This window comes from Thamnophis sirtalis, unplaced genomic scaffold (assembly GCF_051295495.1).
Source record: "Thamnophis sirtalis isolate CommonGarterSnake01/CBP01778 unplaced genomic scaffold, rThaSir2_p1.2 scaffold_7, whole genome shotgun sequence".
Taxonomy (NCBI): Eukaryota; Metazoa; Chordata; class Lepidosauria; order Squamata; family Natricidae; genus Thamnophis; species Thamnophis sirtalis.
Window position 1 is genome coordinate 974,428 of NW_028261387.1, and position 25,572 is coordinate 999,999.

General features: G+C 36.3%; 1 protein-coding gene across 2 annotated transcripts in view; it reads left to right on the forward strand.

The window, feature by feature from the left end:
* NEK7 (NIMA related kinase 7) overlaps positions 1 to 25,572 on the forward strand; it is a 55,279-nt gene that overhangs the window by 21,926 nt on the left and 7,781 nt on the right. The window contains exons 1-6 of one of the 2 annotated variants that reach the window (XM_087719189.1): positions 3,684 to 3,767; positions 3,997 to 4,059; positions 6,591 to 6,701; positions 16,334 to 16,442; positions 18,876 to 18,983; positions 22,948 to 23,042. In XM_087719189.1, the coding sequence (XP_087575315.1) occupies positions 3,699 to 3,767; positions 3,997 to 4,059; positions 6,591 to 6,701; positions 16,334 to 16,442; positions 18,876 to 18,983; positions 22,948 to 23,042 (555 nt within the window). In that variant the 5' untranslated portion in view covers positions 3,684 to 3,698. Of the gene's footprint in view, positions 1 to 3,683; positions 3,768 to 3,996; positions 4,060 to 6,590; positions 6,702 to 16,333; positions 16,443 to 18,875; positions 18,984 to 22,947; positions 23,043 to 25,572 lie in introns of those variants that run through there. The other variant, XM_087719188.1, reaches the window with a different exon arrangement.

Here is a 25,572-nt window from a genome sequence, read left to right on the forward strand (position 1 = left end):
AAGTTCCTTTTTCAGGGTCCCCCCCCCAATACTCTATTTGTAAAATCCATGTTGTATAATTTATACAACATAAGATTTAGATGTTAAACCAAATAAAATAATTTGTTCAGTTTATATTGCATCACGGTTTTGAAAGGGAGAAAGCTTCTACTGGAGTAAATGCAAGACCTCTTGGAAATCATATATGTATTAATAGATGATAATCAAATATTCATTGATCTCCTGTTTTACTTTAATGCTTGATATAATTAAGCACTAACCCGTTAAACATTATTTAATATTGCAAAGCAGATTACTGTTTCTTTCTAACTTTTTTTCACTCTTTGGACATTATGATTATGAATTGAGTACTTGGGTGTCCTTTCTTTAAAAGGATGTCCTGTGCCTAATTGATTTTTTAATTTTAGGTAAAGCGATTATGTGATCCATTATGTTACGGATATTAGTTCAAAATGAATTAGGATTTGCCACTTCTGTTTTCCTAACCAAGAATGAGAGTGACTGTTCAAGAATATGGGGTAGAAGAGAGTAATTTTATATCTCATCAGTGGCATTTTCCTACCAGAAACTACTGAGAATTCTCAGGAACTTCAGACCTTTTATTACTTAGTTGGGGTTGTTCAGAAGTTGCCTAACAGAGAAAATAAAATTTCAACTTCAGAAAGCTGTAGGAAGCTTCTCTTAGATGCTTCCACCCATTCAGTATTCATTGACTTTATTTGAACAAATCTAACTTCCCATGTTTTTTAAAGAGTTGGATCAAGAAGCCAGAGAGAAAATTTGAAAAAGCGAGGATCAGATGCGAAATGCTCAGTAGAGGTTTCTTCTTGGCAAACGATAGCGATGTGTGCCCATTAGGTCTTCTCAGAAGCAGTCAGAACTTTGAAATCTGGCCATATGTGCCAAATCTTGGAATTTTGGTGCCAAAGTGTTGTAAGGCAAAATATTTTGCATTCTTTGGTAGTCTAAAGCCTACAGTAACTTACAGGTCCTGTATGTGCTCCCTTGTAAACCTGGAATTTACACCTATACTTCTATGCTTTTCATCTACATTAACCTCCTTTACATTATGCATTAAAAAAACCACACACCCTGAATATACACCCCCTTTCCATTTGTCAAGTTTTCATCTTCACATTCCATTTGGCTGACATATCCTACTATTGTACTGCAATATTACTCAGTCTCCTTTCTGAGTCATAACTTCCAAATTAGAGGTTTCTACCATAATAGACTTCGTAATGTATGAAGGTGATAAATAAAATTCATTTTTTAAATATTTTTTTAACAATTAGAATGGCTTATATATATTTATAATACTTTCTGTTAGATGCACCAGGTTATTCAAGGGAAAAATAAGTAGGACAGTTGAATATTGAAGTGATGGCTAACCTTTTTCCCATTGTGTCCCAAAAGTGGGGGGAGCGCAGAGGAGTTATGCGAGTGTCCCACACCCATAATGCTATGAGCGCAGCCCCTGAGCGCATGTGCACATGACCCCCACCCCGGTTTTTGGCACACGATGGACCCAATTTTCGCCCTCCCCAGACTCCAAAGGCTTTCTAGGAGCCCAAGGAGGGCGAAAACAGACTCCAACGTCCCCCTGGAGGCCCTCTGGAGCGCAAAAAAATGGGCCTATGGGCAAACTGGAAGTCACCACTAGGGAGGAATGTGTGATTGAATATTATCTGGATCCCTAGAAGGGAGAGGAGGGTCTACTCCAGAGGAAGAAGAGGGAATTCTTTAGATAGGTTTGTGTGACAGAAAGAGGGTGAAGATAACCAGTTCCAAGAATTTGCTTCCTGGAGATAATAGTCTGCTTTCCTTTGGCAAGAATCTATTTGTAGGTGTGGAACAATAAACAAATCTTCTTGGAAGTGTTTCTATGGGCCTTTCTTGATTGTTGATGGAACCTGACAAGAATCTTTGGCAATGAAAAATTACGATGTTAAGGAGAACACTAAATGTGCTATTTTTAAAAAGAACTTAAGGATCCTTAAATGTTCTGCGCATTTTTATAATTTATTCATACACTAAAATAGTAAAATGAATTAGATGGTCCTGTGCAGGAACTAATTATGAAGACGCTTGGATTTCTAGGCTCTTCATTAAAGCAATAGGGAGAGGAAAGGAAATATTTGGATTTTTTAAAGAAAAGCTACAGGGTCTTTTTTGTTTGTTCTATCAAATTAAAAAAATATATGAATATTTCCTCATTTTTAAAAGTACTATATCAGGTGATTAAGATGAGAAGGAAGTTGGTCTATATTTGGAATTTTCACACTAAATCAAATTAACAAGTGAAAGGTTAGAAAGGTTCTTCTTAATATTGTACAGTTATATTTCACGAAAGAAGTAAAAAATAGTAGAATCAGAAATGAAAATTGATTACGAAGTGCTTCATGTGGTAAAATGAGTATTTTAAGCTTTGGTTTAACCCACCTCTGTCAATTAGTGCTCCCTATATTTCTTAAAAACATGTTTGTTTTAATGTGGTGTTGTTTACTGATGGTTTAACGTTACAATTTTTGTCTGCTTGCTTTTCCTAAAGTAGGAAAAATGAAACAATATCATTTTTAAATAAATTCATTTATAACAAAAAATTAAAAATACTCAAAGTAAACTCAGACAGGTTTATAATTATTATCTTAGGAAAGAGTGATTTTTAATGTTTAAAGTGAACATGCTTTTATGAACAAACCAATGTAGTTAATAAATGAAGTTACAATAATGCTGAAAACGAGTTGCAAATTTTGCATTTCCTCCCACATTTCTAGGTTTTTTACATTTATATTAAAAAAATACATTTCTAATCATTACCATGAAAGTTAGTTTTAGACCAGGAATGGATAAATTACCCTCAGAGCTGCATAATATCATAATTGGCAGCATAATTTCTGTGATTTTGGATAAAAACACATAAAAAAGCAGTATAAGCACTGGGTGCTCTTAATGTAGTTTAAAAACGAACCCAAGAAGTAGAAAAATTATGACTCCATACAGATGTACGAGGATTGAATTTTTCCAAGTGTTTATAGCAGTAGACTTATATACCGCTTCATAGGCCTTTCAGGCCTCTCTAAGCGGTTTACAGAGAGTCAGCATATTGCCCCCAACAATCTGGGTCCTCATTTTACCCACCTCGGAAGGATGGAAGGCTGAGTCAACCCTGAGCCGGTGAGATTTGAACCGCTGACCTGCTGATCTAGCAGTAGCCTGCAGTGCTGCATTTAACCACTGCGCCACCTTGGCTCTCTTGTTTTGCCCAAAGTCGGTAGATGCCACCGCTGCCTTTGACCCTTATTTACAGGAACCTTGGAGTCAATCTTAAAAGAATTCCTTACATGAAATAAAATCATTGAAAACCAGCTGCAGAATGATGTCACTATTTTATAACCCCAAATGCTTTTACAACACGAATGTCACATTTCATACTTTGTTGCCTGACAGTGTTTCTGAAATGTCAGGCAACTGAGATACGCTCATTTTCCCAATTAAAATTCAAGGCACTTCCCTTAATGATTTTGGAAAGTTTACACTGACGGTATATAGAACTTCTTGTGACAGAACTCAATGTGAGCTTCTGAACATCTCTCATGAATGGGAAGAGATGATAGAGCCCTGACTCCAGGATTTTCCTTCTAAGAACGTGTGTTTTTTGCTGCATCACTGTGGTTGAATGATCCATTCATTCAGAAATGCTGGGCAGAATAATTCACCCCTCCTGCTGGGAAGGAGGCAGAGCTGGAAGAGCAATTCATGCTGAGGTGCTGCAGAGATTTCTGCTGTCTCACGAATTTGTATCTTGGGCTTTCATGGGGCTTTCATTTAATTTATGTAATGTATATCTCATGGCTCACTACTGGAGAATTTGTTCTTATTGGAAGGGGTTGCTCTTATCTTGCATGTTTTCAGTTTAAGAGAAAGCACTGAGCACATTATTTCTTGTAAATGTATTATCACTTAGTAATTTTTTCCCTTTCTTTTCTTTAAAAGATATTTGATTTAATGGATGCAAAGGCACGTGCGGACTGTATTAAGGAAATTGACCTTCTTAAGGTAATTTTTTCTTTTCTTTTCTGGAATGAATATATTCCGGCATTACAATTTTGATAATAAGGATGTAGATAATTTTGTGCATGTTATCACATATGAGTAGCAAGCTATCTTAGCTTAGAGCTTCACTGAATAGTCAATAGGTCAGTTTGAATTACAATTTAATGTCAGATTCACATTCATCTGTGGAATTTGGCGCAGACTAAATCTGGCCTTTTCATTCTCCTTTTCTGGGGAAAGGAGAATGAATCATGGAAAAGCACCAAAGGGCTTCCAGCTACTTAAAACTGTGACTAAACATGTCTTTCCTACCCATCTTACAGTACACCTGATGTACTTGATGAAGTGAGTCATAGTTTAAAGACTTCAATAATAATTGATCCAACCTTTAATTCAAAGATCTTATATGAATTTTTGTTGTTTTTCCTCTATAGACTAATTTGGCTTTCCATCTAGAAATTAATTTAAATATGTACATTTGATAAATTAAGGGGGTCTCAACTCCACATAGATTATAAGCTATATTTTAAGTTAAAATATCACTTAAGTTTTATTTTAAGTTACCTATAATTTTAAATAGGAGCAGTTGTTCACCCATGGGTTATAGAGTTCTTTTTTTTTAACATGCTACCTTTCTCTACCGCCTTCCTTTACTTTGAAATGTATTTGTTATATGGATAGTGATACAGGCACAAAGTCATTTTCCAAGGAATATAAACATATTCACAAAAAGGAAAATACATAGCAGAGAATATTTGTATATATTGTATTACTCTTGAATCAATTACTCTATTTTTTGTTGTCAAACCTTGCAAAGTGATAGGTTCCAATTTTGCTTTATTTTTAAAATGTTTCTAAAATCTGCCTAATAGCAGATAGTGTTTGCCAGAGGCAAATATATTTCGCTTGTTTTAAAAATCTTTATTATAACATACGATTTTAAATATTAGGTATGTAACCTATGTTTTAGTTATTATATTTGCAACTTTTATTCACGCAGATATTTATTTACAGACCATGCAAGTTAGGGCCCACTTCTCCCGGGCTACACATGGCTCATTGAAATTTTGGTCACTTCCCCATGGTCACATGACCACATTTTGGATGCTCAGCAATTGACCACATTCATGACTATTTGCAGCGTTTGAGGGTCACGTGTTCATAATTCACAATCCCCCCCTTTTTTTGGCCAAAAACTGGCATTTACTTTAATTTTTAACAAAAAAATACCAATTTTCAGACAATGGATGTGTTTAACAACCCACCACAAAAAAGGTTGTAAAATTGGGTATAGTCCTGTGGTAACTCACTTAACAATCAGCATGACTTATATCCATAATTCTGGGATCAATTATAGACATAAGTCTGTACAAGCGTATATTAACCTGTTCATAATTTTACCTTTTCAAAAGTTTATTCTGCAGCGTGCTTGAGATGATACATCAAACCTTTGCATTGGAAAAGCTAACATCTTTAGGTTTTAAATTATTTTATGTATTGTTTTACTTACAATGCTAACATTGAAAACAACAGCATTTGCTAGAATTCGTATTGGAATTGGCCATTTGTTTTAAAAAAATGCTAACATTCGGCATTGGCAAAGGGTAGATCCTTGCACAGAACAGGTTTCAGCATAGAGAAACCTATTTCCTAATTGTCGCTAAAAAGTTATTTGTATTCTATTGTGACTACATGAATACAGTCCCTGTGGGTTTCTTAAAGGCTTTCAAAAGTGCTTTGCCATTTGCCTTCTTCCTAGATCTGAGAGAAAATGAATGGGCCAAACTCATGAAGGGGCTTCGTGCCTAAAGCAAGACTAAAATTCCTGGTTTCCAGCCCAGTACCTTTAACCACTATGCTAAGCTGGCTCTATAAATAAAACCCAACATTTAATTATAATTGTATTATTTTTTTAAAAACAAAATGCAGTTTATATATTATAATAAACACTATACATATAATTAGCAGTTAGCAATAGCAGTTAGACTTATATACCGCTTCATAGGGCTTTCAGCCCTCTCTAAGCGGTTTACAGAGTCAGCTTATTGCCCCCAACAACAATCCAGGTCCTCATTTCACCCACCTCAGAAGGATGGAAGGCTGAGTCAACCTTTGAGCCGGTGAGATTTGAACAGCCGAACTGCAGAACTGCAGTCAGCTGAAGTAGCCTGCAGTGCTGCATTTAACCACTGCGCCACCTCGGCTCTCTTAATTAAAATTTAAACAGAAAATATGTTTAATTTTATAATAAAAGAGGAGAAGATCCTGAAAACTTGAGTTTGGTTTACTTTGGCTCCCTTAACAAGGATTGCACTGACTTGTAAGTTGGGGTTCTTCAAGTGTTTTGTTCTTTTTAAATCTGGTGAGTATGGAAAGAATGAATATGAGAGTAATGTTTTAATTATAAAATAGGAAAAGTTCTTTTCCGACTTGGGGAGATTTAAATGGCAGAGCATATATGTTATCATTTTTACTACTGGCTTATTGTATTTGTGAATAGTAGTCTGTAGACTGAAATCTATTTGTCTTCTTAGCAACTGAATCACCCCAATGTAATCAAATATTATGCATCATTTATTGAAGATAATGAACTAAACATTGTGCTGGAATTAGCCGACGCTGGAGACCTTTCGAGGATGATCAAGGTATGAGTTTTTCTTGTTAGGAGGAGTTATACCTAGTGATAAGGAGTAAATTTCATTCAGTCTAAAAAATAAAAATAATAGCTAATGTTGTATTCCATATAACAGGTATATGTACATCTTATCTAGTCAATTTAGACTTTTAGAATATAACCAGTTGCCAAACATTATATCTTAATGTCAAATAAATTACGCAAGAAAATATAAATAAAAGAAAAACATAAATTATTCCCCAAATCGGACACATGAATAGTATAATTGGATTCCTGTTCCTTTCAGTTTTTACCCAGAATTCAATTATAAAAGAACATGAACATGTGATAAATAAGAATGTGTCCACCAGACATATTTGTATTTGGGAACAGTTGTGTCCTAGGAATAACACATGTTGCCTCCCAAAAGACATGTAGATACTTTCCAGCAGTCAATCTCCAGTTTATTATTTGAAAGGTGTTGCTTACAAAAATTCTATAAGATTCTCTTTCTATTGTTTGGAAGTGGGGAAAAGATGAATTGGGAATCAGTATGGCAACTGTATGCTCTACATGGGGCTGCCCTTGAAGAGTATTCGGCGACTTCAACTGGTCCAGAATGCGGCCGCGTGAGCGATCGTGGGTGCCCCTCGATTCACCCACGTAACACCTATCCTCCGCGAGCTGCACTGGCTGCCTGTTGATCTCCGGGTACGCTTCAAGGTGCTAGTTGTCACCTACAAAGCCCTTCATGGTATTGGATCTGGGTACTTGAGAGACCACCTACTGCCAATTACCTCCACTAGACCAATAAGATCGCATAGATTAGGCCTCCTCCGAATTCCATCAGCCAACCAATGTCGACTGGCAACTACCCGGAGGAGGGCCTTCTCGGTGGCTGCTCTGACCCTGTGGAACGAACTCCCCGTGGAGATTCGTACCCTCACCACCCTCCAGACCTTCCGCAATGCCCTTAAAAGCTGGCTGTTCCAACAGGCCTGGGGCTAACGACTTGTAACCCCACTCGAATGGTGTGACTGTTGTGTTTTTAACGGTGTATGACTCTATGTTTTGTAACTTGTCTGTCTCCCCCCCCCCCGCTTCAATTGTGAGCCGCCCTGAGTCCCCTCAGGGAAAAGGGCAGCATACAAATAAAGTATAAATGAAATGAATTGATAAAAGGTTTTTAAAGCTATTTTTGGATTCTCTAAAGCAGAACTGGAATCAACGCTTAGGCAAGCAGCCCATCATGACCTCTTCTTTCTCCACCTTTCTTATCCCCTCAATGTCCGTGGAGACTCTTAGTCATCCAGGCCATGTTTGGACCAAAGAGGCAACTGGACGTTTCGCTTCTCATCCAAGAAGAATGGACGAGTCTTCAAAGAAATCAGAACTGAAGAAGCTTTTGGATGAGAAGTGAAACGGCATCAAAGAAAAACCAGAAAGCCAAGATTGCCTCTTGCTTTTAAAAAAAATAAAGTCTAAAATTCATTTTTCCAATTTGTATATTTAAGAGTGTATATATTATATATTTCACAGCTATACAATTTATTTCATTTCATCCTAATGTTTCTTCTCCCACAATAGTATTGATCTTCAGAGTACGTTAGTTAACAATTAAATACAGTGTCTCATGTTTCTTGAAGTCCAATTTTATTTCGCTACTATACTTTGGAAATAGAAATTTATTTTGTATGTTCTTGGAAGAGAATACAATACATTTATTTATTTTTACTCTGAATAATGTTTCTTGCCAAAATGATAGTTTTAAGTTAAGCTAATTAATAATAGGATGCATAGATGGATAATGCTTTGGTAAATTAACCAAACTGAATGCATTTGCTTAAGTTATACTGTATGTTTTCCTCCTTTAAATGTGTTATGCATATTAATATAATCTGTCTACTTGTTTTTAATTTTGGCCTTTTTATTTGGCAGAAACAAGATATTAAATAGTTGCCTTGCTTTTAATTACTTTGCTTTAATATATGTTCTTTTATTTGGATTCCGGTCATATAGTTAATAGTTTCCTTTGTAAAATGATAAACTAAAAATAATTTTATATAGTTTTACAGATTTACAGAATTACATATTACAGGAATTTTCCATAATAGAGATGTTAGACTTCCTTTCCAATTTTTAGACAGAATCAGAATTGGAATGCTGATTTACTTTTAGTACGGTTACCTCTTAGATAGTTCTTCAGTGAAGACAGTTTTGAATGTAATCATGTCCTTGGGTAAATCACAAGTTTGAATCTATGGTTAGTAAATTTACTAGTTAATGTTACAGTACTCAATTCTATTAATCCCCCTCCCCCCCGTGCTATTTTAATTCAGGTTTTATTCATGGTCAGATTTGACTCCATCACCTCCCCCCAATTCTGTTCCATGGTATTTTCAGTTGCCTCGTAACATACACATCATGTTTTATGTAGTGAATTCAGATTTCCATTTGAAGTTAATGACAGCTTATCTGGCTATGTTTAAATATGCATAAGGTGTCATGGTATAGTAACATTTTCCTAGTTCTTGTGCTATGAATTTATGTTAGAAATATAGGAGGGAGGGAGGGAGGGAGGGAAGTGCAGTAAATGCATTTCCAGCTATTTTTAGTTGACAATTTGAGGAGAAAGGATATATAACACAATGGGAAAACAAGAATGCCTCTAAATGTACGCTGCTTATTATGTGAATAGAGAGAATCAATAATTAAACTCAAGATGCAGTAATTAAACTCAAGGTATTAATGGGCTTCTGTCCCTACTTTCATTAGATTCTTTTGGTGTATATTTAGCATGGAATTGTTGCTATCCATAGCACTGCGCATTCTTTGAAAACAGTTGGAGGCCCTGCTGACTGCAGGCATCACACCTCTTGGCTATTCATTAAAGAGTCCAATCTCTGTTAGGCTGCTGGGAAGATCTAAAAAAAAAAAAAGGTACTGTTTTAAGACTTGCCTGAACCGTAATGAGTGGATTTCTTAAATCAGTGGCATCCTTTTTTCATTTTTTTAAAAATGATCAGCTGGAAAGTGCTCTGCTTCCTTAGGATCAGAAAGTCCCTTTAAAAATAGACATAGGAACAAAGTGCTTTAAAAACATGGTAATAAATATTTATTATGTAATGCATTATGTCTATTTTACTAGCATCAATAAGCTTATATAATTTGCACTATAGTTTCCAAGAAAGTCTTCTAATTTATAACTGTATGGCTTTAAAAAAATGAAACTTTGCACTTGGCTACCTAGGGCAGAATAAGGAAACAAAATATATTTTTTTTTGGGGGGGGGGAGGAATCCATTAAGCAAACAAAACTAAGAAACAGTCTATATTAGAGGAAAAGGAGAAAAAGTGTAGAAATCAGGATATTCAGGTATGTCTTCCTATTGGTTTTTAAATATTCACAGCCCTCATACACCAAGCATCTTATCTTAATGAGCAAAACAGAATATGCTTGTGACTGTGTGCTATTATTATGCTGTTGAATAGGGATATGAAAAATGTACAAAAGAGATGCCTTGCAAGGTGCATTATATGAATGAAACATTTTTTTTGAAGTATTAAAACAAAGCATATGGCTGCTTTGGCTGTTGTACCCTGGCTTTCTTTGTATGTGCGCGCGCATGCATAATACCAGGAAAAATGTTGGTGGTACACACCAGTATACAAATACAGCATTCAGACAAAAGCTTTTGTGAAAGGGATAGAGTAATAACTTAAGATATATTTTTTTTTCTGGTGCATCTCTGGACTTTTATGTTTGTCACTTAGTTAACCAGTACAATATAGTACCACAGGGTATCAATGGTGCAAAGGATTTGTATCTAGTCTCATGTTCTAGTTATAAAATATTAATGAAATGTGGACTTACTATGGCTGCTCTCCTTCTTAAGAGCATAATGGCCTAAAAAGATGGATCCAGTGGGGGGATTCAGCCAATTCGCACCTATTTGGGAGAAAAGGTTGTTAGCTTTCTAAGCAGTTCAGAGAACAGGTTGTTGGAAGAAATCTCATTTTGTTTTTTCCCACTTTACAGGGCTAATCCTGTAAGGAAGGCAGGAAGGAAACATTCTGGTGTTGTTTCTAGCCTAATCTATATTGCCCTGCTTACAGAAACTGCCTCTCCGGTTAACCCTCATTGCATTGTTATTGTAAATGTGTTTTTTATTTTCCATTTTCATTTTCATACAGTCACATATATACTGTGCATAACCGGGGTCATATAACATTAAACAATAAACACAGCCATTCCTCTTGTCAACAAAACCCCCCAAAATAGAAACCCAATGTACCTCTTCGACCCTCCATACACCCTTTCTTCCGCCCCCCTCCAACTTTCCATCTTCCCTCCATCATTCCCCTCTACCCTACTTCCCCTCCCCCTCTACCACTCAACCCTCATTGCATTGTAATAGCTAAGTCAAAGCGCCTATCGACATGAGTGATGTTGGATTGGCCACGCCCACCCAGTCACATGACCACCTAGCCATGCCTACCCAGCTGGTCATTAGGACAGAGAAACGGTTGTTAAATTATTTGAATCCCACCACTCGATGAATCCCTGATGGATCCTGAGTATGAGAAAACTTGACTTTCCCAACAGAGTTTTGATTTCATTATGGAATTCAGAAATGACAGAGTAATATATAGGATCAGTTTGATGCAATTACTGTCACTAAATGGAATTCATTTGGCTTTTTTATGTAGCAAGAGGTTTGGGTGTGTGGTGATGTAATATAAAGTACTACCATTTGTTCAGCAACATTTGCCTTTACAATGACACTGGAAAAAGTGACTTATGACCAGTCCTTGCCTTATGACCATTGCAACATTCCTCCCAGTTACGTGATCAAAATTTGGGTGCTTGGCAACTGCCATGCATTTACAACTGTCGCAGTATCCTGGGGCCATGTGATCACTATTTGCAGTCTTCCATCCAGTTTTTGATAAGCAAAGTTAATGGGGGAAACTGAATTTGCTTAATGACCACATGTTTTACTTAACAATTATAGTGATTTGCTTAACTACCATGGCAAAAAGGTGGTAACATCGGACTTGACCTATCGAACAACAGAAATTCTGTCCCCAGTTGTGGTCATAAGCCGAGGAATACCTTTAGTAAGATAATACTCAGAATACAGATGTGTGAAAACTCCAGCCAAGTGTGGGGAAACATAGCTTAAGAGCTTAGCTCATTTCTGTGCCAATACAAAGAAGAAATATTTTTCCAGTCCTATTGCATTGGCACATCGCAGTCCAGTAAACTGTCTTGAGTGCTTAAGGGGTTCCTTTAATTTGATCCCACGGGTTATTTTAGAGAACCTCAAATGCCCACGGTGAATATTTGCAAAGCACATTCAAGAGTAGAATTACTCATACCCATCACAAGAATAGGATAAAAAAGGGTAATTCTTTTCTTTCTTTACAGTGAAGTCTAGGTAAACTTTAATCCTTGAAAAGCCTGAGTAGATTTGAGGCTGTAAGACAGTGTTTCTCAACCTTGGCAACTTGAAGATGTCCGGACTTCAACTCCCAGAATTCCCCAGCCAGCGGAATTCTGGGAGTTGAAGTCCGGACATCTTCAAGTTGCCAAGGTTGAGGAACACTGCTGTAAGAGAAACCAGAAAGAGTAGGCATATATTTGAATTACCGTTTTGCGTAAATCCATCTTGATACCTGAACGATCTTACTGATGTTGGAGTTTGAAAAGTGCTGCTTCTATAGCTATATTGTGGCTCCACTGTCAAACTAAACCCAGCTCCCTTTCCTTCCTCCTCTAATACATATTGCTCTTTGACAGCATTTCCAGATAATTGTATACAAAAAGAAGAAGAAGAAAAAAAAACCTTATTAGAATCTGTAACCTTACTGGACAAATAAAATAAATTATTTAATACAATACAATAGCAGAGTTGGAAGGGACCTTGGAGTTCTTCTAATCCAACCCCTTGCCTAGGTAGGAAACCCTATACTATATCAGACAAATGGCTATCCAACGTCTTCTTAAAGACTTCCAGTGTTGGGGCATTCACAACTTCTGGAGGCAAATTGTTCCACGGATTAATTGTTCTCACTGTCAGGAAATTTCCTCCTCAGTTCTACGTTGCTTCTCTCCTTGATTAGCTTCCACCCTTTGCTTCTTGTCCTGCCCTCAGGTGCCTTGGAGAATAGCTAGACTCCCTCTTCAAACTATTTAAACAATTCAACTTGGAAAGCAGCTTTATCTGGCACCAAACTAAAGTAAGGCATGTTTCACTTTGAAGTGATTGCCATAAATCTTAGAGTTTGGAAACACCTGGAGGAGAATTTCTAAAGGCAGCCTCCACACCTGACCTGCTTGATATTTCATTGGAGATTCTTCCAGTACACGGGAAATTTATAAAGGGAGTTTCTGGACAGGTGAAGGTTGACAGGTAGGGAAAGGGAGTTTCTGGACAGGTTGTACCTGTTGTATTTTGTACCTTTCATACCTTTCATACCAATTTCTGATGCACTAAGAAGAAATTGCATCATCATCTGGTTTTAATGCCTTAAAGACAATGTAGAGAAAAATGTTTCAGTTTGGTGGTAAGTTATGACAGATATCACAATAGCGCAAAACGCACCACTAGATCTTCTGGGAATCTGGCAAAATAGGAGGAAGACAGAGGGGCTGAAAGTGGGAATTTGTCTCAAATAAGTAACTCCTTCCCCATTTGTGGCACCATGTGCCACCATATCTTCCTCTGCCTACCCTGATTCCTGCTCTTCCAACTCTCAATCCCTGCCTCAATGTTGTCTACTAGGGTTACAGAAGGAAACTACATTCCTTTCAATTCCTATACAGGTAGTCCTGTATAAAGATTTAGAAGTTTGGTTAACAAATTTATATTTGATGTTGTGTTTCTAGGTGACTAAACTTACCACAATGGGGATTTCCCATAGGCAATTTTGAGTGGTTGTGATAGTGATTGTGTTCCATGTATCTCAACACAAACACGAAGCAGAATACATACACAAATGCAGAAGTGCATATTATACTATTCAAGGTGTAAGCAAGGGATGGGGTATCCAGATAGGTAAGCATTTTGTAAAGGGTTGTTATTTTTAGGGATGTTTGTTTAGATGTACATGCTAAAATCTTCAGGGATAATTTTGAAAACAAAGAAGTATGCTTTATATTCGTATTCTGGAAGCTGTGTATTCACTTGTATATAAAAAGAATTCTGGTCTCTGTCTTCTTGTCAACATCAAACAATTCTCTGATATGCAAATTTCAGCTACAGGGACAACAGTTCACAGGATTTGTTTGGATTCAATCCAGGTCTCGGCAATGGCTCCATTCAGGGAACTGGCATTTAATTGCCTCATTTGAGCTTTTAAAATTGTGAAAGGAAATGATATTAAAATAAATATAAAATGCTTTTAAATATTTATGCTGCTGCTTGTCTTAAGGAAAGTGCAGCCATAATATCGCTTTCTCAAATGGCAATTGAGGGTAAAAAACAAGTTACAGGATTAAACCTTCCGCCTTCCTGTTTTCTATTGCACGAAACTTTCTCCCTACTATTCTCTCTTTCTCCCACTAATGCTGCATCTGCCACAAGCCAGGCTAACGAGATTCCCTTCAATAGCTAATTTTAATCAAACCATCAGTGATACCTGTATTTAGATCTGGATTATGATCAAAGCCTGGTGTATTTAATTGGTTAAGAAAAAAAATTGATGGGCCTGAATGAAAATTCCTTGGGGGTGTATTTTTTAAGATTTTATTTTATTTTTTGCTTTGTTATTTTTATAAATAAAGTGGCAAACATACACAATACTCCTTTCTCCTACTTTCCTTACATCAACAACCCTATGAGGTGATTTGAGCTGAGAGAGAATGACTGGCTCAAACTCACCCAGCTGGCTTTCCTACCTAAGGCGGGATCTGAAGTCACAGGGTCCTGGTTTCTAGCCTGGTGCCTCAACCGCTAAACCAAACTGAGAATTGAAGCAAGCGAGGGCAAAATGCAACCCTTAGATGGCTTATTTATCATGCTCTGGTCTGTACCAAGTGCAGGGAAAAGGAAACTACAATGAATCAAAACAATTCAAGGTTGTTTATTGCTCTCATAGTAAATATTGACGTCATAGAAAGCAGAGTAAAATGACTTAAATCGGGGGTGTCGAACTTTCGGCCCATGGCAACTCACATGCTGGCTCCGCCCCGCCCAGTTTAGTGAAGGGGGGAAAATTCCAATATGTCACGTGATGATGCTATGATGGCGCAAGATTGACACCCCTGGTTTAAATGATGGATTGAGAGCAATGGAAAGGCCCATGCCTTTTCATCCAGTAGTTCCAAGCCATCCAGTATCCTAATGATTCTTATAGATTAGTGGTTCCCAAACTTGGCAACTTTAAGACTTGTGGACTTCAACTCCCAGAATTCTCCAGCGCTGCTGGCTGGAGAATTCTGGGAGTTGAAGTCCACAAGTCTTAAAGTTGCCAAGTTTGGGAACCACTGTTATAGATTCCTACAAAGGTTTTTGGAATAAATCACTCAATACTGGAATAATCTTTGCTAAAATGCTGTTACTGAAGATCCTTAGTAAAGCTAAGTTATGATCAGACAGTCTCAACTCCCATCCTTCCACTTTCAGATTTTTCTCTTGTTGGCACTTTCGTAATGTAAAATTTGAGGAAAATACTTTTCAGATACTGTTCTGTGTCCTTCTGAATTCTGAATTGCAAAACCTCTTTAGTTTCAGTTTCAGTTTCAGATGGTCTTCCCAAATAGTCCAACTCCAGTTTAACTTTTTTGAGTTAAGTTGATGTTTCACCATTTAGTGTCTCTCATTCACTTCCTTAATATATTTGTACATATGTATACATATCCTGTACATATGTAAATGGACATACATGTGGCCAAAGTAGGTGACACTTTCAATATTATCTAATAAGAATCATTTTGGTATTTGTATATGGACAGACTCAACTGCATTCTTCTTTCAGTCTAAGCGGTTTCTCCAGGGATGTTGACAGGAAAATACCGGAGCAAACCCATGTATATTTCTTGGAGGAAGGGCAATATATATTTTAAATATATATAAAACAAAAAAGAATTGGGACAATACCGTCTAGACTTAAATCACAGTGTAGATTAAATCATGATTTATGATGCTATGTATTTTCAACCAATGATTATTAAGATGAACTGCAATTTAAGTTTCAGAAAACAATGTTAAATTATGACTAGTTAAACAATTGACACTGCAACTTATTTTTTTACATGATGTTGTTCTGCAGGAGAAGACTATGTGAGCCTCCGTGATTCATATTATTCTAAGCCATGATCTGATATCTAATTATATTCATTAGAATTGGGGATAAGATAGCCATAACCGAATTAGGGCTTATCACCTGTGAAAGTCAGGGTTCAGTTTAAGTTACACATAAGTTCCCAGTCTCATCTTGACCTATCAGAGTCTTCCTTTTGTCCAAGCTGTTTTCTTGAATATTTGTTCTTTTCATCCCTGAGGAACCATCTCTATCTTTGTATAAACATGGTCCTCCTTCCCCAGTTGTGTTTAATGCTTTCTCGATTGAAAAGCTGAAGGCTTGTTCATTTTAATAATCCTCTGCATCATTACTGAATATCAAATCTAGATTGCAGTATTATTTTATTATTTCAAAGCATTTCAAGAAGCAGAAGAGACTCATCCCGGAAAGGACAGTTTGGAAATACTTTGTTCAGCTGTGCAGTGCCTTGGAACATATGCATTCCCGGCGTGTCATGCATCGAGGTAATAAATTGCATTTCATCCCAACTACGGTATGTTGCGCAAATGTAGAGGCTGCAGTATATATTACATGAGCTACAAAGACAAGTGAGGGCCCCTTCCAGTTGTCCTTATTTGTTAAAATAGACAACTAAAAGTCATTTTTATGTATGCAATTGTTTAAAAAACCATTAACATATTTTCTATTCTCTACTTATATTTTCTTTATTTTTTAATGAGATTTATCGGCTGCCCCAATCAGTTACAAACATGTATGTCTATGTGTATATAGTATCATTTAATTTAAAATAAGTAATCTACATTCATATGCATGCTGTTTTATGAATGGTAGATTCTTATTTTTATGTATCTTGAAGATTTGTACCCTGCCTCTTGATTACATGGGGCGGCCTATACAAAACAGGTAATACTTCCAAAACTGAAACATTTCGGTCATTTCTGTGCAAATGCCTACAAATTCCAAAAGCCCTTTTGATGGTATCTGTGGCTAGTGGATGGAGGCCAGATTATATCTCTTAAACCAACAGCCGGCATTTAGATCAAACGTTTCTTTTTTGCAGGAAGAAGGGAAGCATACTTCCTGTAATTGCTCCATCACTGGTCATAGGTGCAGCAAAGATTGCCTTTTCCTTCTCATTGGTGGCCTGGATGGCGGCAGAAAATTCATTATTATTATTATTTATCTTATTATTTCATATGGATTGCTATTGTATAAAAATTCATCTAAATCAGCATGGCTGTGAGCAGTTTTATCCGTTGGTAGTCAAGAGAGTCAAGCCATAATAACTTATTAACATATCTGGAAAGTGTGATATAATCAGATGATTGAATAAGTAAGATTTCCTCTTCATCCTAGAATAGGGCTTCAAATGGACTCTAGTTTATTTTGTAGAATTTGTTTGAAATTTCTCACCATTTTTAAATTTTAAGTTCTTTCTGTTTCTTGGATAACTAGAAGGATATGAAGTCCAGCAATGAAATAAGAGTGTCTTGTAATGAATATGTATTAAATACGCATATTTCACCCTTTGCCATTAAGGTTTATTTTTAAAATTGTATACACATAACAGAAAATAATTTCTGACAGCACTGTGAGGTGGATCCAGAGTAGGTTAGTTAAATGCATTTGCCTCTGACATTCATAAGACGACCTCATTATGATTTAAGATTGTATAGAAACTAAATTAAACCAACTTAGTCTAAATCCTGTTTTATAACTAAGGTAGCTTTCAGACAGGTGACTCGAGAAGAATTCCATATTTGGACATAAACTACTGTTCAGAACATGACAGAAAGGTCAAAGGTAATTTGAGTGGACAGTTAAATAATAGAGAAGACCATGCAGTTGCATAATCCGGTCTCAAAATGAGTTAAGATGTTATATCAGCCCTTGCATAAACTTTTTATTTGAACATTTAGAAGCATAGCTTTCATTAATAATTAAATATTTGTCCAAATAGCAGTAGCAATAGCAGTTAGACTTATATACCGCTTCATAGGGCTTTCAGCCCTCTCTAAGCGGTTTACAGAGAGTCAGCATATTGCCCCCAACAATCTGGGTCCTCATTTCACCCACCTTGGAAGGATGGAAGGCTGAGTCAACCTTGAGCCGGTGAGATTAGAACCGCTGAACTGCAGATAACACTCAGCTGAAGTGGACTGCAGTACTGCACCCTAACCACTGCGCCACCTCGGCTCTCTATTTCCAAATAAATTTGGAAATGTCCCAAAACATTCAGGAAATGAATTATGTTACTAGGTGTATTATCATGACTATTCTTATAATAATTAGATACGTGGTTAGTAAAGTCATTGTTGCCACCCATAGAGCATCATTTTTTTCACTATAAAACTAAACAGAACTATGGAATTCAACTATTTCTTTACAGAAGCAAGTCGTCTTGAATTCATAGCATTTATTCCCTAAAAAGCGGATAAAGAATTTCAGCCTAAAATTAGTGCAGGGATAAACACATTTATTTTAATTAGTAACTTGCACGTTAAATTCAACTGTACTTAAAGTTTAAATATTACTTGTCACAGATATAATTTAGATATATAAATGCTCATATTTTTTAGATGCTTTTATCTCATCTTTATGGTTTTTATAAATAACATATCGTCTAATAGTCCTTCCTCCTCCTATTTTCTCCACAACAACAGTCCTGTGTAATGGTCTGGGTTGAGAGAGAGTGACTGGCTCCAATTTACCCACCTGACTTTTTATGCCTAAGGTGGGACTAGAATTTACACTCCTGGTTTCTAGCTTGGTGTCTTAACCACCAGATGAAACAAATAATTTAAAATATTTTTGTTGTATTTTTTTTAAAGGAAACAAGCATTGATCAAACAATAATACTTCATATAATATTTAATAATGGGCTTCTTTTCTATTAAAGGTATAGTATGATACAGTACTTTGCTTTTTTCTTATAGACATCAAGCCAGCAAACGTATTCATTACTGCTACAGGAGTAGTAAAACTTGGAGATCTTGGATTGGGAAGATTTTTCAGCTCTAAAACCACAGCTGCACATTCTCTAGGTGAGAAAAAAAATATTTGTGTAATTAAAAGTGGAAGTTAATATTATACATCTAGAGTACTGTATAGGCAGCAAACTTTTAATTTGATGTATTTTAAATTAAAAGAATTTCAGCTGTCTGTTGATATAGATTAAAATATGTTTAATTGTTAAATAAATTTCATTTCTATGGATTGAAAAATGCTCATTCAAAATTAAGCTGCTTTTGTTATGTCTGATTTTGATGACACTCGTTGAATGGGATTTTAATAGATTACTTTACGAAAAAATATAGTTTTTGAAGTGTGTCAGTCTTTGTTTTTGGTTTGAATGCTTGATTAATGCAGCCTATGGTAGAAACTTATTATTTCTACAAGAAATGTATTTATTGGTGCAGTGAGTTTCAGAGCAAGAGAATCCCTTCTTTTGTCAAGATTTCCTGCAATTACCCTATATACAGGCAATCCCTGAGTTATGACAGTTCACTTAACAACTGTTTGAAGTTGCGACATAATCCCCCCCAAGTACTTACAACACAGTCCCGAGTTACAAATGTTACAACACCACAGCAGTCATCCTTACAAGCAGCCAGAGGCAAAATTCACCCTGCCTATTCTCCCCCACCAGGTGGGGAACCGACTCACTTAACCTGCGAGCTGTCTCCCCTCCAGGCTCTCTGCCGGGGTTTCTCTGCCTGTTTCTGGTGCTCCAAAAGTGGAGCATTGAGAGCAGAGGGAGAGCAGGAGAAGCTTCTCTGACTCGCTGGAGCACTAGGCAGCTTCGGTGAGTCTCCTCCAAAGGCTTCGAGTCTCAGAGCAAAAAAGTCTTTGGGTGCTGATGGAAGGCTTTGGGGCAGTGAAATTGGGTTGCTTCAAGCCTCCCGTTGGCATGCAAACACTTTTCACACAGAGACTGGAAGCTTCTGGATGTCCTGATCTCACAGGACTTCAGGCACCCATTCTCGGCAAAAGCGGATGGGTGCCTGAAGTCGCATAAGATCATGGCGTCCTAGAAGCTTCCAAGCGAAAAGTGTTTGAGCGCTGGTACGATACTTTTGAGGCGGCTCCATTTCGCCTCCTCAAAGCGCCCCATCGGCATGCAAATGAAGCTTCCAGTCTTCGGGCAAAAAGTGAGCGCAGATGGAGCACTTTGAGTTAAATTCTGTAAAATCTTCTTTGTGTATTATCAATATCTTCACACCTTTAATGGAGAATGATTGGCTAAAAGGTATTTGATAAAATACGACCCTTTAAACCTCATTATTAGGCTGAGTTTTTTTCTCAGCCCTGCTCTTAAACTGAAATCAGAATTACTTATTTTTCCTTATGAAATATGCATGATTTAGAGTATAATCAGAACACAACAGCGTAGTTGGACAATTCATCAGTAGAGATGTGTTAGGTTTCAAAATGCTGAATCCTAAATTCCAGCAGATTGTTTAAATTTCGGAGCTCCTTTCTTGGAGAATTTTTGCCGCAGCATCAAAAATATGAAAGGATTTGAAATAGCCAGGAGGCCAATACCTCTTTGATCTGCTGAATGTGGCAGGTTCTTTAGTGAATCAGTTTTAAGTCAGAGCCCTGATTTTAGCATTGATGAACATAAGCATGATGACCCCTGTTTGAGTACCTCTATGTATCAGGCCTTGCTCAGGAGAAAAAGGATATTGTCTGCTTAGTTAGGTAGCTCAGAGAAGAATTTTGTACTATGTTGGTGAACCAGAAAAGACATGCAGACAGACCTGATTTACACAAACAGTGTTAGGGATAAGTATACGTATCTTGCCCACCAATCAGTATTCCCGCGAAGAGAGGGTTCTCCTTTCTGAGCACCTGATATGTTGTCACTCTGCCCACAGCTTGAAGTTGGCTTGATGGTTAATTCATCTTCCTTAGATGAATCTGTTCTGCCTGCACTACCTGAGCCTGACCATTGAAAACCAGTTGAGGGCCACACTCTTACCTTGTCCTCCAAATCTTTGGCAGCCACCTCCCCTCCATCTAGAGTTGCAAATACTAGCAAACGTGGATAAATCATAAACAATCCTTCCCCTTCCTGAGTGATTCAGGCATAATTTCTACTTCACAACATTTGAGTGATATCCACCGGGACACTAGGAGTCTCAGTCAAGGAATCAGGCTAGGTTTTCAGTCACAAAACATTTCAGGAGCTGCTCTCTATGTGCCTTATCCATCTCTCTGTGGTCCCTTCTTCTACAAATGCATGTCCCTTCATTAACTACCAGCAGCCATTGATTCACCTGGATCAAGCAGAGCGTATTGGACCTGAGACTGCTCTGAAACTAGTCTTACTACACAGATAATATTAACTTGGAATTTTTTCTGGATAGCAGCTTCCTGTCCAGACGTAAGGGAATTATTTTAGTTGCAACTTCTTGCCTACCTGAAATCCACATTCTATGTTGGTGTGGTTGGCTTATTGATCCTTCAACTGTATATGATGAGGTATTGTATAATTAAGAGGGTATTTAAGAATGCAGAGGCAAAACTGTTGACTTCATTTGTTTGGTTTTGGTGCGGCAAGTTTTTTTTTCTTAATTTGTGTTTCTACTTTGTGTGAGGTTGTTGCTTTTCAAAAAGGTCCTAAAACTGCAATTTGTATTGTTTGCTATGAGGATTTGCTATAAGGTTGTGACATGAAAAGCAAGGTAAAAAGGTTTATTCTAAAGTCACCATTGTTTTTTACAACTACAATATTCAACATATTTCAAGTTACTGTACATTCCAAGCAGAAGTGGGTTCTTACTGGTTCAGCCCAGTTTGGTCGAATCGGTAGTGGTGTCCTGGCCTGGATCGCAGAACCGGCAGCGACCCAGGCTGGCCATGCCCTTGAACTGGTTCCCCGGTCACCACCATCAACATCTTCTTTTGGAGTTCTGCGCATACGCAGAACAATTTCCATTGAATTGTTCATTTGCATGCAGTGTGCATCCGAAGCGCACCCACAAGCGAACTGGTAGTAATGCCAGCTCGAACCCACTCCTGATCTCAACAGGCTCAAGGCTGACTTAGCCTTCCATCATTCTTAGGTCAGTAAAATGAGGACCCAGATTATTGAGGGCAGTATGTTGACTCTGTAAACCGCTTGGAGAGTGCTGTAAAGACTGTGAAGTGGTATATAAGTGCTATTACTATACAGATATATACAACATTATTTTTGAAACTGGGATAATGAATGAATATGCCAAGATGTATTATAAAATAAGAGACCTTATTCAGGTTGCTATCCCATATGAAATATCTCTTAGAACAGGATAACATATGCCTTACTAAATTTTTCTGATCTTTTTTATGTTTTTCCCATTTCTGTTTCTATTAACTACAGTTAATTATTGTTCTAGTTAAATTTTATGATATACACGTATACACAAACCCTCACTATTAGGAAAAAGTCTTTACAATTTTTTTGCCTTAATAACATGAGGATGCTATTTCCTTTTAAAAGATGTATTGACTATCTTTAAACAACATTGTTGGATTGGATGTTGGCTATACTTTTAAGACAGGATATAGACATACCAAAATCATATCTAACGGGTTTCATTCAGTGAAGGAAATAAAAATAAATGGGAAATCTTTTAGTTATAAAACATATATACATACATACATACATACATACATACATACATACATACATATATTTCATAAATGCTGCCTAAATTCATATAGAATTCTATCAATTTATGATTGACAACTTTAGTAATGTTAATATAATATTAAATTATTGAATTGCTAAAATTTTGGTTTATTGATAATTATGGGGGACTGCTACTTTTTAAATAGGTTATCATGAAATTAATTTCATAAAGCAAAGCTTAAATTATTTGAAATAATTTTTCACTTACTGAAGTTTACTTTTTTGTATTTAAATATTGAATAGTAATTCTTCAAGACAAACGTTGGAATATACATTGCTTGAAGTTGATTTATTTATTTTTGTTTATTATGTATTTATATTTTTTGTAGTGGGAACACCTTATTATATGTCTCCAGAAAGAATCCATGAAAATGGATATAACTTCAAATCAGATATCTGGTCTCTAGGATGTCTGTTATATGAGGTAATACTGACAAATTTTAATGAGCATAGTTTGTTGATATGTTTTGTTGATCAAAGTGTTTTTCTACTTGTGTTATGATTCTGTTGTATATTAATTCCATAAATTAGTACTAGCTGAAAGCAAAGAATTCTGGCATTTTACAGATAATATGTGGTGAAATTTGCACATTTGCTTTAGCTCAAAATATAAAGAGAATGTAATACAAATGTTTGTAAAATTTGGGGCATATACTTCTCAAAATAATCTCTTTCAAGGTCTTCATCTTTCAGTATCAAGATTAACAACAGTATCAAGGTGGCAATTTGAAATTGAAAACATTATCTTCACATGAAATGGACCTATTAAGGGCATATGCCAGTCAACGCTTGTAGTATCAGCTATTATTTCTTTAATTATTAAACTTTTGTTTTCTGAATCTTAAACATTATCTTTAAACTTTGCTAAATCAGATTATCACTTAGGAAACTAATATTCTGTCCTTTTTATATGGTATATCAGAGGCTGTCTATTTGAATATAACTGATTAAACACAAGACCATTAATACTTTAATACGGAGGTAAAGGATCTATGGAAAAATAATATCAGGAAAATATATTCCTTCATTTGGTTTGTTTATACTAGTCGTAATTCTAGCTTGTAAAATGTTAATTATAATGAGATCAGCAAGATAACCAAATTCGACCAAAACCTTCTGGATGTTTATTAACAAGCTCTAAAAAATTTACCCATTGGGCTTGCAGTCTTTCACTCTCTAGAATGCTCTCTACAAAACTTTCTGTCATACTGATGCAAGGTGGAAATGGCAAACCACTTTCATTGAAGTTCAGCAGAATTCACCAAGGCTCTCTATCAAGGGGGAAAAAACCCTACAATATTAGGATTTTCTGAGTACTATAACAAGGTTTTCTTTAAACAAAACAATTCAGTGCTAAAATAATTATTTTCTCCCAGACTCATGTATACAGACAGCACTATTTAATCTAGATTAGTGCTATATATAATTGCTTACTTCAACTACCACTTGATGACTAAATTATAAAAGAAATAAACATTTAATGAGAGCATTCTTTTGGAGATTTATTAGTAATTATATCTTAAACTGGGATTTTTTTAAAAAACTTTTTTCTGATGCTGCTATTTGTATAATTGTGCTATTTGTGAAATTAATAACTAGGATTTGTATTTACATTATTCCTTTCTTTTTCACAATTGCCATGTTACCTAATTTTTTGACAGATAATTGTCATTATATAGTAAGATTATGTTTTAAAGAATTAAATTTTTCTATCTTCCTTAAAATTTAGCAAACAAATTAAGGATTGGGACACATTAATGGCATATTGTACAGCAAAATAATAAAGAAATGTTATGTTACACTATAAGTGGCCATAATTTTATTTCACTCCCTCAGTTTTCACTCACTCAAAATCCATTCAGCAATTGTTTCTGTAAAAAACAGGAATTTGTGGACCATTAGTTTTGTAATAAAAATTATTGTAGGGCAGTTTACAGAACAGAGGATTTTATTCAATATAGTTCCAATAATAGGATTGAAATGCATGAATTTTGTAACTTAATTATGGTACAAATTTAATATTTAAATTTATTCTTGACTTGCTCAATATATTCAACATAAAATGCATTTAAGGATTTCTTATATTAGTTCCATTGGTTTATATTATTTTTCAAATCAGCAATAAGAAAAATGTTTGAATGTGCATGAGATTTTCCTAGATTATATAGCTTCCCAGTAAATGATTCTTCAGCTAATATTTTATGTGAATGCTAATATTAATAGCTGACAGTTTGGTTGGGCTTTAGCTGAATCTGAAATTAAGTGTGCTTTCTATTCACTGCTGTTCTGTGGGATATCATTTCCTCAACCTGCTGCCTTCCAGATGTGCTCAGTATGCAATGTCCAGAGTTGCTGCTTGGGAATTCTAGAAGTTGAAGCTACAACATATCTGGAAGTCGCCAGGCTGGAGAAGGCTGGTTTTACAGTTTGTTAAAAATTGCCCTCTTTCCTTAACTGTTTACCTTTGTTGTTGTTGTTGTTGAAGGTTAATTTTACAGTCAGAAAATTAGACTTTTAAATATTCTGGGAATGCTTAAATAAAAACAATTTAAAATACTCTAATCACCCTGTGTTAATTGATATGCAACAAGGTAGACTTTACTAATTAAAATCAACATGCCATGCTTCCACTACATGGACCTTTACATGAAAAAGTAGATATTACACATTTCCTTTATTGTTCAGCACAGTAATTGCATCCTTACAGGGTCGTAGGGTGGTGGCTTACAGATCCCCCCCCCTCAGAAGAAGAGAATGAGCGAGCGAGGTGGTGGGGGAGAGCATTGCCACCAGCCCTGAAGACAGACAGGGGGGCTTTCGTCCCACAGACACCCCCAGAATACTAATCAGGGAAGTCAGACCCTGGAGGTCAGGGAGCAAGTCAATCATTCTGGCGATCGTCTCAGTGTGGAGGATCAAATTAGCCTGAAAAATTCAGCTGCTGGGAGGAGAGG